This window comes from Bactrocera tryoni, unplaced genomic scaffold (assembly GCF_016617805.1).
Source record: "Bactrocera tryoni isolate S06 unplaced genomic scaffold, CSIRO_BtryS06_freeze2 scaffold_7, whole genome shotgun sequence".
In the NCBI taxonomy this organism is placed as follows: Eukaryota; Metazoa; Arthropoda; class Insecta; order Diptera; family Tephritidae; genus Bactrocera; species Bactrocera tryoni.
The window spans coordinates 1,344,271-1,356,445 of NW_024396366.1; the positions used below are offsets into that span (position 1 = coordinate 1,344,271).

At 33.6% G+C, this 12,175-nt stretch overlaps 2 protein-coding genes across 2 annotated transcripts; one reads left to right on the top strand and one right to left on the bottom strand.

Moving 5' to 3' along the window:
* Positions 1-6,172: 6,172 nt before the first annotated feature.
* Positions 6,173-7,367, top strand: LOC120781678 (putative nuclease HARBI1). Its single transcript, XM_040113899.1, has 3 exons — positions 6,173-6,271; positions 6,330-6,756; positions 6,828-7,367. The coding sequence occupies exons 2-3, from the start codon at positions 6,370-6,372 to the stop codon at positions 7,251-7,253; spliced, it is 813 nt and encodes a 270-aa protein (XP_039969833.1). The 5' UTR covers positions 6,173-6,271; positions 6,330-6,369; the 3' UTR covers positions 7,254-7,367.
* A 27-nt stretch (positions 7,368-7,394) lies between these two features.
* LOC120781496 lies at positions 7,395-8,246 on the bottom strand. Its single transcript, XM_040113721.1, has 3 exons — positions 8,167-8,246; positions 7,881-8,061; positions 7,395-7,823 (listed from the first exon to the last, which is right to left on the bottom strand). Coding segments are annotated over exons 1-3 (612 nt in total). The 5' UTR covers positions 8,169-8,246.
* Between the last annotated feature and the right edge of the window lie 3,929 nt (positions 8,247-12,175).

The following is a 12,175-nucleotide window of genomic DNA, read 5'->3' on the forward strand; positions in this document are numbered from 1 at the left end:
TCCAAAACAAAGAGGTAATTACAATTTTAGCTGTGACAGCAAATTTCAGCAGAACGTTAAGTGTTCTGATTTCTTTACGATTGTTATTGTTATGCCTTCTTGTGAGGGGGAGCGATATTGTTTTGATAATAATGGATTCTTGGATTCAGAACGGAAAAAGCATATTGAATTCTTAAATAATCAAAAACGTTAATTATATTTCTAATTTATGAGACAGTGTAATTTCAAAGTGCAAAGATTCAATTTTATTTACAGTTATGGTAAGGTTTCTATGCGGAGGCTATCGTTAACTCCCCCCTTCCTAAAATGAATCGTTCCCGATTCACTATTATTTTGAGTTAATTTATATATTTGGTCCAAAAGAGCATTATAAGTGATTTATTTATATATATTTTCGATTGGTCTGGGAACTTCGCGAGATTTTTTTAATTTTAGTAATAAGTAAGTTAAGAAAATGATTCCCTAAATTAAAATTATGTACCAAAAATATGAATGGACTGTTATGTTCTTGTTCCGTTCTGCTAAAATATTTATATTATCTAATTTTAACAGTTTGTTGGTTGTTTCAAAATATTCTAAAATTTCAAAAATATTTATATGGTTATTTTTAAAATAATTCCACATTTTTACTTCAATGTTTTCATAAGATTGATTATTTATTACAGTATAATTTTCAAAAGCTGCTAAATATGTTCCATTTAATGTTTGATTATCTACAATATTTTTTCCTGAAACTAATATCGCTCCTGATTTAATTTCGTCAATTTGTAGGTTTTTTTCTTTTAATTTATTACATTTTCCTTGTTTTTTGTTTAAAATTTCTGACAATCATGTGCTTTTTTATTTAGCTTACAATAGGTTTTTGAAATTTCTGTTTTACAATTCTGAATATTAAAAAATTTATTATTGCAGTATATTATGTTAATTTATAATTACGTCCATTAGATCTGTTATTGTCATTATACCGTGTTGGTAGTATGTTATGTTTTTTAGTTCATCAAAGTGTAAAATTGTTGGATTTAAAATTCCAATTTTACCAAAAGTTATTGTATTTATTAAATTTTGCAGTTCATGTATAACATATTGATTTCGTCTACTTTTTATTTTCATCTTTGTGGTATCACCTTTAATATTATTAACTGTGTCAGTTAATTCTGTTATTATTTTAAAAATTTCTGAATTTGTTGTATATTGTTTATTGTTATTTACTACTAGTTCGTCCAATTTTTCATTAATTTTTACAAAGTCGTCATGGTCTGGTGTACCAGCTATCCATTTCTAAAGTGTTCCTAATTCATTTATACCCCTTTTTTGCCTAAAATGGGTTTGTTTTAATTGTTCCAATAAAGTTTTATTTATCAAAGTTTCTGATTTGGTTTCCTGTGTAATAATTCCTAAGCTGTCGTGAATTTGTTCGTTATTACTGTAAAAATTTATATTTTCGTCTGTTATTATACACCCGCGGCCAAGCGTAACTTACCACTTGATATTTTTTCACTATCTTAAATTTTTTCGTTCTTTGGGTAACTTTTTTATGGATTTAATAGCATACGGGGAATATATAGATGGCTCGAATATATTTGGTTAACTGTTGACTTTAATCTGGCCCATTTGTAAAATTAAATTGAGACAACTTTTTTTTATTTGCACACAAGTCTTTGATTTCATTATTACTAATTCTTGTAATAACTTAACAACATTTTTTGTTTCAATTGAAAATGGAATTACAACATATTCAAAAAGAATAACGGGAAATCTAATCGGTCGGTCCACCTCTAGCGGATATTACAGCTTCGATACGAGCAGGCATTGACCCAACAAGTTTCTCCAAAACACTGCTTGAAATTTCCTCCTCCCAAACACTTTCTAACATTTTTTTTAGTTCTGGTTTACTTTTACTTTTTTGACAGAACTTATTTTTTTTTTTTTTAATATTTTATATTTGTGTAAGTCAGAGATCACTTCGTTAAAACTTAACGGAAAAATTCCTTTACCGCAACAAGTACCGTTACAATGAGTGATAGAACACGTTTTCGCTAGAAATTTCTTAATGGTAAGTTACGCTTGACCGCGGGTGTATATTCAAAATAAGGTAAATTAGTAATGTGAAATAGGTCCCCGTATTCCTCATAATTGGAAACATCTTCATTTTCGATAAGTACGTAGTCTGCTAGCAGCGGCTGCTGTGCTGATTAGTGTAGTCAAAATTAAAATAATCATATCGGAAACCTATAATAATTATGATTTTACATTATCTTTATGAATAATTCTATTTCTATTATTAATTATTATTTTATTCTCTAAATTTTCCTTAATTTGTTGTTGTTTATATCTAGGTTCTAATTTATTCCTCTCTCCTATTATTTTCTCGTAAATTATTTCTCCAGGGTGAAATGGGAAGCTTGTATCATTGCCGGAATACACTTGAGAATTTTTTTCTTTTACATGTGTTTGAAACTCAGTTAATTCTTCGAAATTATATTCATCGATAATATTGAAATTATTTATTTTTAAAATATTAGTACCTCCTTTTTTTTGAGTATATTTTTTGATTTTATTGTCGGCATTATCTTCGACTGGCGTCCTAGGATTGTCTTGTCCCAAGTAGTTTAAATTTTGTATTTTTATATTTTTATTTGGTTTTTCATCATTATTTTTTGTTTTATTTTGCCGGTAAGAACTTCGGCTGGCGTTTTAGGAGCTTTTTGTCCCAAATAATGTTTTTAAATAAAATATTGCCGGTATTATCATCGGCTGGCGTTGTAGAACTTTTTCGTTCCTCAATATATTTTTTATTTAATTTGCCGGTATTATCATCGGCTGGCGTCGTAGAACCTTTTCGTTCTACAATATTTTTTGCATAATTATTTTTTTCGTTATGCTGGTATAAATCTACAGCAGGCGTTTTAGGACCTTTTTGTCCCAAAAGTAATTTTTTTAAATATAATATTGCCGGTAAAATCTTCGGCTGGCGGTGTAGAACATGCTTGTTCCACAATTTTAATATTTCTTTCATTTTTACCGATACCTTTGGAAGCTTCTTGTTCCTTAGTTTTATTTTCAGATATTCATACTTTTATTTTCATTTTTCAAACTATTTTTTACCCTATAATTAATTTTCCCATTGGGCAAATCGATAAGTGCCTCAATATTTTTAAGGAAATTGTATGCCAAAAGGAGATCCGATTCTAATCCCTCTATTTCAAGAAGATTTCTTCGACTCCAAATAAGGTAATTAAATGGTAAAATTTGATTATGGAATAGCTATTCACGGTTTTTATGCGCTTATAAATGGCTAATTCGTTTTTATTATTATAAACCCCAGGCTTAATGCAGCATGAGGTTGCTCCCGTATCAACTAGAGCTTTTAAGTTTTTATTTAATTTTGAGTCGTGTAATTTGAGATAGGGGAGTTCGTCCCCTCTTCGCCTAAAAAATGGCTCTCGTTCATATTATTAATTATCTGACTCTTTTCTTGCGGGCGAAAGCTATTATTACTTTCTCTATGCCGCTTTACCCCATGTGCTTCCTGATTTTTTCCCTATTGGCCTGGAAGTTTGCATTTGTTTGCATAGATTTTACATTTCGATTCAAATTGTTATTTCTTTGTTGTTGGTAAAAATTGTTAGTGCTTTGTTGCCCCCTCATATTAAAATCTCTATTGTGTATTCTGGATACAGATGGATCTATATCCATAGGAGTTGGTTTCGGAAAATTATAATTTATATTGTTATTGAGAGGGTTGTTCCTTTGAGGAAACCTTAAGTTATTGTTTGTGTACGTTGGCTTCACCCTGTTTCTATCATACATGAAATTTTGAGCAAACCGGGCTCTTTGGTTGTTAGATTCTAGTTCCTGAGCTTTTGCTAAAGCATCAGGTAAATCTTGTGGGTTTAGAGAAAATATTATGTCTCTTAGTGGGGTATTTAATCCTGTTATAAAAATTCGTATTCTTTTTTTTAGTTCTTTTGTTAAGTCTACGTTATTTCCGTGTGTCATGATAGTTTTGTTTATTAATAGTGTCAATTTTTTGTTGACGAGGTTGTAATATTCTACAACCGACATAGCACCCTGCCTTAAAATGCTTAATTCTTGTTCAATTATTTGTATTGGACGTTTGTCCGCATATGCAAAGTCTAGACGAGATAGAATTGCATCGAAATTTAGAACTGTTACATGGTTTGTTAATGCAAAATGCGTTGTTTTATTTCTAAGTATGGTGAGTGCAGCGAAGTATTTTCTACTGTCCCTTACGTATAGGCTTGTCAGTATAAAATACTGATACAAAGTTGATGATTGAAAATGAAAATGAAATGGAGAGCGAAAATGATGAAGCGTGCTAGCAATCGGGATGATGCGCCAAGAAGGAAAAATGGCGGTTCGTCAAGCTGACAGCTTATCCAGTTTTTGGGTTGGCCTTTTTTTATTTTATCCCTTCTAGGAAGAGGTGCTTTTTTATTCTGGATGGTCTGGAGTTCAGAATCGCAGAATTAAGCTTTATTATAAGCCGGAGGGTCCCCCTTGTGGTGGTGAATCGCGGTTTCAATCTAATTTTTTTATATGGCTGATCGAGCCTTTAATTGTTGTTTTATTAATTTATTGGTATAGGCTTTTTGATTTAAAAAATATTTTGGTTAAATTAATTTTTTATTATTCTCTGGAGGGTCCTTTGGGTGTCGAATCGCAGAGAATTTTAAATTGTTATAAGCTGGAGGGTCCCCACGAGGGCGGTGAATCGCAGCTCTTAATTATGTGATTCACTGTTTGTACAAACCATTAGTTATTTATTTTATTTCTTTGTTTTTGTAGTTTAGGACATTTGTTAGTATCGTGTTCGCCCTTACAAAAATTGCTGTACGACAGTTTTTTATATTTAATACTTGGGCTATTGCCCATTTCTAATATATAGTATATTCTATTTTAAACTTACAAATGTATTCCCTCGTTGGCTTTGTTATAATTCTTGCTAAATGATGCTGGTGTTGCCGCTGCTGTTGTTACCGCTGTTTCCTTTATGGTGCAGTTAGTAATCTCAATAAGAAAATGCGACAGGACCCCATGTTATTTGAAGATATGTACATATATGTTATAACTTAGTGTAAGTGAAAAATGTGTGCAAAGTTATTAAAAGTACCATTATTATTGTTTGTGGCTGTATGTACCTGGTGTTACAAAGTTTATTTTTTTGTTTTCTCTTTTTAATTTCGACAATAATGATAACCAAAAAATGTGCATTCGAATGGTTGATTGGTGATACGCGTTTATAGCAAACATTGGGAACCTTGGCGAAAAGGTCGCCCAGAGTGTGGGTTAACCTCCTACACATATAAGCATGGCTGCTTAATCCTCAAATTAACTATTTATTTATTTCCTTAGTGTTTTTATGTGCTTTTGTGTGACACTCGACACTTTCTAATTTTCTGTTGTGTCGTCAAATAATGAAACATTGTGTTTATATTGGGTAGTCTAAAAAGTCTTTTCGTGTTTCTAATCAAACTTCAACATATTTTTTTTTATATTTATACTAATAAATAAGTAACCAAATATGTATGTACCGTTTTGGTCGACTACTTTTCCGCTAGAGACATTATTCCATCAGTGCAAAACTTTTATCAGTGTAAATCGAAATTTCCAGAACGGAAGCGAGCGAACCAATGTTGTGCTACTCGAACTGATACAGCATCGTCTCCATAAACTTCAGGAAATTTCAATGGTGGCTTGTGTGGCATTCTTCCAATTTTTTCATTATTTTCACTAACATTCCCCACCTTGTCCTAGGCACTTTGAACTCGTACTAAACTATTTTTGATAACACAACTTTTTATAAATTTTACTATACTAGGCACTTTTTGACTCTTTTGAAATAAGAACACGTTTGGTTCTAGTGGATTGCTAGATGCAAATCAAATCTTTATTTCTGAAATACCAATATACAGGCTGGTTCTGGAATCCGAGTGGAAGTGGAAATCAAAATGAATGCAAAAACGAGTGAATTTGATTTTGGTGTTCTGAAATCCGAGTTTTTTTTTCATTTTAGAACTCGTTTTGTATTCACCCTATAAATGAACTTTTCATCTGTCAAATGTAAAAATGAACTTGATATCTGTCAAATTATTTGTCAACAAGAAAAATTAAAACGGGGCGTAATAAAAATGAGTGCTTTGGTTATATTTTCATCAATTATTTTAGAAAGGGAATTACACGCAGAGGAAGCTGTTAGCAGGAGGATTTTACCTGACCATTCAAATCCATTAGATGTACCGGATTTCAAGTAAGAATGTAACATTTAAAAATTATTAAAGATCGCATGTAAAAAATCTCTTTTGAAGGTTTGTGGCAAGCTACCGGGTAAACAAAAGTGCTTTTGAAATGGTGGTAAGCGTCGTAGCTCCGCATGTCAAGGAAAGTAGCATCCCGGCACGACTGCAGTTGGCGGCCACACTAAGATTTTTAGCCGAAGGTGGCTTTCAAAAATCAGTAGGGAAGGATGTTGGTGTTGCAATGGGTCGCAGTACAATTGCGAAAGTTCTTAAGCGGCTGCTTAATGTTTTAGAAAAATACATTTGTCCACGATGGATTAAACTTAATATGACGGAGGCCGAAATAGCCGCATCAAAACAACATTTTTTACAAAACTTCGGCATACCTGGCGTGGTTGGATGTGTAGACGGAACACATTTTCGGATAACAAAGCCACATAAAGATCCAAGCCTTTTCTACAACCGAAAAGGATATTTCAGCATCAACGCAATGATTGTAAGTACCAAATATAACTACATACTTGTAACTTTATTGTTGGTAACCAATTTTTTAAAATTTTCTTTTAGATTTGTGACTACAATATGACAATAAGAGCAATAGATGCCCGTCGCCCTGGTTCAAGCCATGACGCTTTAATATGGAGTGTGAGCAGAGCTCAAGAGTATTTCCAACGCAACTACGAAGGCGGTGAACGTGGCTGTTGGCTTTTGGGTGATGCTGGATACGCATTGCAACCATATTTGCTAACTCCGTTTAGAGATCCAAGTGTTGCAACACCACAACATACTTTTAATCAAAGACACTCTTCGGCAAGGAATATTATAGAAAGAACGATAGGTGTTTTAAAAAGCCGATTTAGATGTCTTTCTCGTCTCCTACAGTACCAACCTCAAAAAGTAGTGCAGATGACAAATGTTTGCTGCGCTTTGCATAATATTTGCAAATACTATAAAGTGCAAGAATTGGTAGAGTTTGCCTCAGGAGATGATTAAAAAGGAAAACAGTTTTAATGTAGAAATAACAAACGAAACAACGCTTGATGGAGAGGCTGCAATAATGCGAGATACTATAGCCAACCTACTTCATACGAATTCTTGAAAATAAAGTGCGCGTTGAAATAATACAAATAGATATTAAGTAATGGATTTCAAGTTTTTAAGGCCCGCACTAACTTCCCTCGTGGCGTCAACATTTTCCTCTAGCCCATGCGCAAGGGTTTTCATGGCCACAGTCTGCTCATTAACATTTGCCTTAAGGCAGTCAGACAGCCCAATCTGGCGTCTGCGAGATGGCGTTGAGAGGACGGCACTGCTTCTACATGGCAATTCTGCGTCTTCATCCTCGCTTGAATTGCCTGTCATCTCCTCAGAATTTTGAGGAGCACCAAAGTCAGCCGTTTTTTCGATGACGCCCACAACGGTAAATATGCCACACAACTGGGCAATTTTATCTTCTGTTGCTGTTAACGTGTGCTTGTTAAACGGCCCTCCCCCAGTTGCTCTAGCTTCGGAATTATTGTGGGCAAATTTTTTCCTGATAAAGGACTTCCAATCCATCCAAACCTAATGAAATATTAGATTTAGAAAAGTTCTGAAGAATTAGAAAATGTATTGTGTCACCTTTTTCCAGCCGGAAATATCTTTTTCTGGTGGGCCATGTTTGTTAAGCTCCGCTGCAAACTGCTTCCAAAGCGCATCGCTTTTGACTTTATCGCCTTTTACAAAGCCACGGGCGATGTCTTTATGGGCTTCCATGAATTGGATAATTATTGCATCCTGCTCTGCATTCTTATGTTTTCCCCTTTAAAAATATCACATCTAAACTAACAATTTTTTTTATACTCAAAATTAACTATTTTTAATCCTTTTTTGTGGAAATATTAAACATTTAATTAATTATACTTACATGTTCGCGCAACAAATTCCAAAGTTTGAATTGAAGTGAATGCAAACCTACAAATTTCTTGTGAATTCGTTTTCCAGAACACGCATATTCACTCGAAATTCATTTTTGAAAAAAAATGTGGAAATGAATCGGGGGAAGTGGAACATAAAACACCAAATGTCGGATTGAAAGTGAATTTGCTTGATATACACTCGGAAGTGAATCACAGAACCTGTCTGATAAATACATTTTAGTTTTATTTACTTAAAGTTAAAGCTGAAGTGTAAGCATCAGCTTGATTGAATCCATAACAAAGAGGTAATTACAATTTTAGCTGTGACAGCAAATTTCAGCAGAAGGTAAGTGTTCTGATTTCTTTACGATTGTTATTGTTATGCCTTCTTGTGAGAGCGAGCGATATTGTTTTGATAATAATGGATTCTTGGATTCAGAACGGAGAAAGCATATCGCATTCCCTAAATTATCAAAAACGTTAAAAATATTTCTAATTTATGAGACAGTGTAATTGCAAAGTGCAAAGATTCAATTTTATTTACAGTTATGGTAAGGTTTCTATGCGGAGGCTATCGTTAACTCACATGCATGAGCATTTGTAAGAAGACAGCGACATAACAATGGCTGGCATGTACACAAAACAACAGAGCTGTCCATTTTGCATGTACGCAATTTCGTTATACCTTTCACTTCAATGAAATTTTAATATTTTGTTCAAGTGAAATTTTTTATGCAAAAAATAACTAAATATGTAAATTTATTTGTTTTAAATTATCAATTGTTATAGCAAATGATATAACTGAGCTATTTTATTCTTTTATTTGTAAAATAACGTCGGGTTTGTTAGATCTTTGAATAATTATACATACATATTAGTGTCATCACTCCTTTCTACTGTCAACACTACTGTTTAAATAACTGTGTTCTTATGGAAGGCATACACGCACCAATTATTGTACCAATTTCATCGAATTGTACAACTGATTGTTATGTATATGAGGCAGTTGTATGAGTTGTACAAACTGATTGGATGAAAATCAAAATTTTTTGATATTTTGTCAAGTTGGTTGTGCTAGTTGGATCGTGTTTGGGTTGGTAGTGCGATTTCACACGATTTCGCCATTTTATTTCGGCTGTTGAAGAGAGCGCGTCATATATAATAAGTAAATCAACAACTTCCGAACACATGTTTAAGCAACGAAGTGAATATTCAAAATGAAGTTGGCCTCAAAATTGTATTAAAAGTTGTGTCGCATGTAGCGACAAGGGCAATTTCTAGCCCAACTCAATCAACCAACTAATTGTTGTGTGTATGCCTTCCATTAAGAGCGTGTGTATTTTAATATTTGACCGATGTCGCATGCAGTCTTTTTTTTTTTTATAGTAGGAGGAAGCATCGAAAGCCGGAGTGCGGAACTTTAATCCGCTAAACCTAACCTACTCCCAACTCAAGACACTCCCACGGAACCACCAGGTAAGGTATTACTTCATGGGAGTGACAAGACATTTTAAGTCTCCTCTATAACACGGACGGACTAACGCCTACTCTGCTGTAACTGTCTTAATGTAGTCATGATGGAAGTTGCCGCTTCGCGAACAGCTATCCATTTGTCAGAGGACTGACACATAAATGCAGTCAAATTTTCCACCGTTAGGCTACCACCTAGTGAGGTTTCTAACTTTTTTCTTATGTTTCGAAACCGAGGACAATGGAAAAACACGTGTTCAGAGTCTTCTATGGACTCCGCACACATCGAACAATACGGACTGACGTCATTTTGAAATTTGTATAGATAGCCTCTGAAGCACCCATGCCCGCTTAATATTTGGGTCAGGTGGAAATCCAGGTCCCCATGTCGTCTACTTATCCACGTATGGATGTCAGGTATAAGTCTGTGGGTCCACCGTCCTTTAGTTGAGGTTTGCCACCGTTGCTGCCATATAGTTATGCTCTTCTTTCTCTCTTCTCTCTTTTGGGTTTCTGTAATTGGCGCTGATAGCTCATATAATCTTGTGAGCTCGTCACCCTGGATAATCGCATGCAGTCTGTCGCGCTCTATGTGTTCAGCACTTCAGTGTGAAATACAACGCCCTATACCAAAGATGGATAAGCAAGAACAAACGCGTTATAACTTAGTGTAAGTGAAAAATGTGTGCAAAGTTAAAGTACCATTATTATTGTTTGTGGCTGTATGTACCTGGTGTTACAAAGTTTATTTTTTTGTTTTCTCTTTTTAGTTTCGACAATAATGATAACCAAAAAATGGGCATTCGAATGGTTGATTGGTGATACGCGTTTATAGCAGACATTGGGAACCTTGGCGAAAAGGTCGCCCAGAGTGTGGGTTAACCTCCTACACATATAAGCATGGCTGCGTAATCCCTAAATTAACTATTTATTTATTTCCTTAGTGTTTTTGTGTGCTTTTGTGTGACACTCGACACTTTCCAATTTTCTGTTGTGTCGTCTAATAATGTAACATTGTGTTTATATTAGGTAGTCAAAAAAGTCTTTTCGTATTTCTAATCAAACTTCAACATATTTTTTTTTATATTTATACTAATAAATAAGTAACCAAATATGTATGTACCGTTTTGGTCGACTACTTTTCCGCTAGAGACATTATTCCATCAGTGCAAAACTTTTATCAGTGTAAATCGAAATTTCCAGAACGGAAGCGATCGAACCAATGTTGTGCTACTCGAACTGATACAGCATCGTCTCCATAAACTTCAGAAAATTTCAATGGTAGCTTGTGTGGCATTCTTCCCTTTTTTATACAAAAATTTCAAAATAAAGAGAATTTTTTCATTATTTTCACTAATTTTGAACAGCTGTAACTTTTTTTCAACTTACCCAAATATTATTTTTTTTGGGTTAAATCAGGGATGGGCACATTTTTAGCCCGCAAAGTTAGCAAAGTGCGCACGAGGGCTAGATGAGGGGAATATCAGTTTACGGAGGGAAGGGCATAAACAGTTGCGAAAAAACTCAATTACATTCCTCCATAACTTAATGTTCATCGCAGAATCATGGATAAAATCAGGGATAATGAGATTCCCAACTTATTCCAGTGTGAGAGCGCCTCAAAATAAGCGTTTTTTATAACATTTTCCATTGCGGTCAGATCGAACAAAATAAGAATTTTTGGGCATTTAAATTAAAATACCTAACATTTATTACGATTGCATATTATTATATATCGGACTTTTAATATATGGCGAAACTACTTAAGTCCTGTTTTATGCTTTTATAGTATATTAAAACAACTGACTTTTGATCTTTCAATACTTAATAAGGTGAATTAAGCCTGTTAGTTCTCAATTATTAAATGTTTTTAATTATTGGTAACTGAAAATTAATGCTACTATGCATCAAATTGCAAAACATTTCATGAAATATATTTAAATTTCGCATTTTTATGATTTTCATTGTTTCACATTTTTTATTAGTGATCTTGAACGGCGGAAACAAATTCCTCCGTTCACATATATTTTGGTATAATTTCAATCTGGCCGTTCCAGTCATCCCAATTGCAAAACGTCAAAACCTACACAATCCAGTCAACTGTTAAATTTCGGTAGGTGAGTGGCTCTCACATTTCCAGTGACAGAAGAGTTGGGCAACTCTTTATCTCTATATAAAATGATACGAAACTCTCGCATTGGCTCTCATTTTTCTCTCAAACGCGTTCCCTGATTATTTGATCTCCATGATCAGGGAATTTCGAACAGCTGATAAGAGAAAAGGCGGGATGCCATAAATAAACCGCTTTAATTAATTAACAAAATCAGTGTGAAATAAAATTTCAATAAACTGTGCGAACATATTTTGATAAAATAAATGTTTATGTAAATTAATTAATGATTTTGCATTTTAACATTTATATATGCATTTTCAAAGTGTTTAATTTAGTGTTTTGTATAATTTATCGAAAATGCCAAAAATAAAGAAATGTGTGGTCGAAATATATGACTAATATATATGTAAATATTACTTTAAGTTAGGGGATAT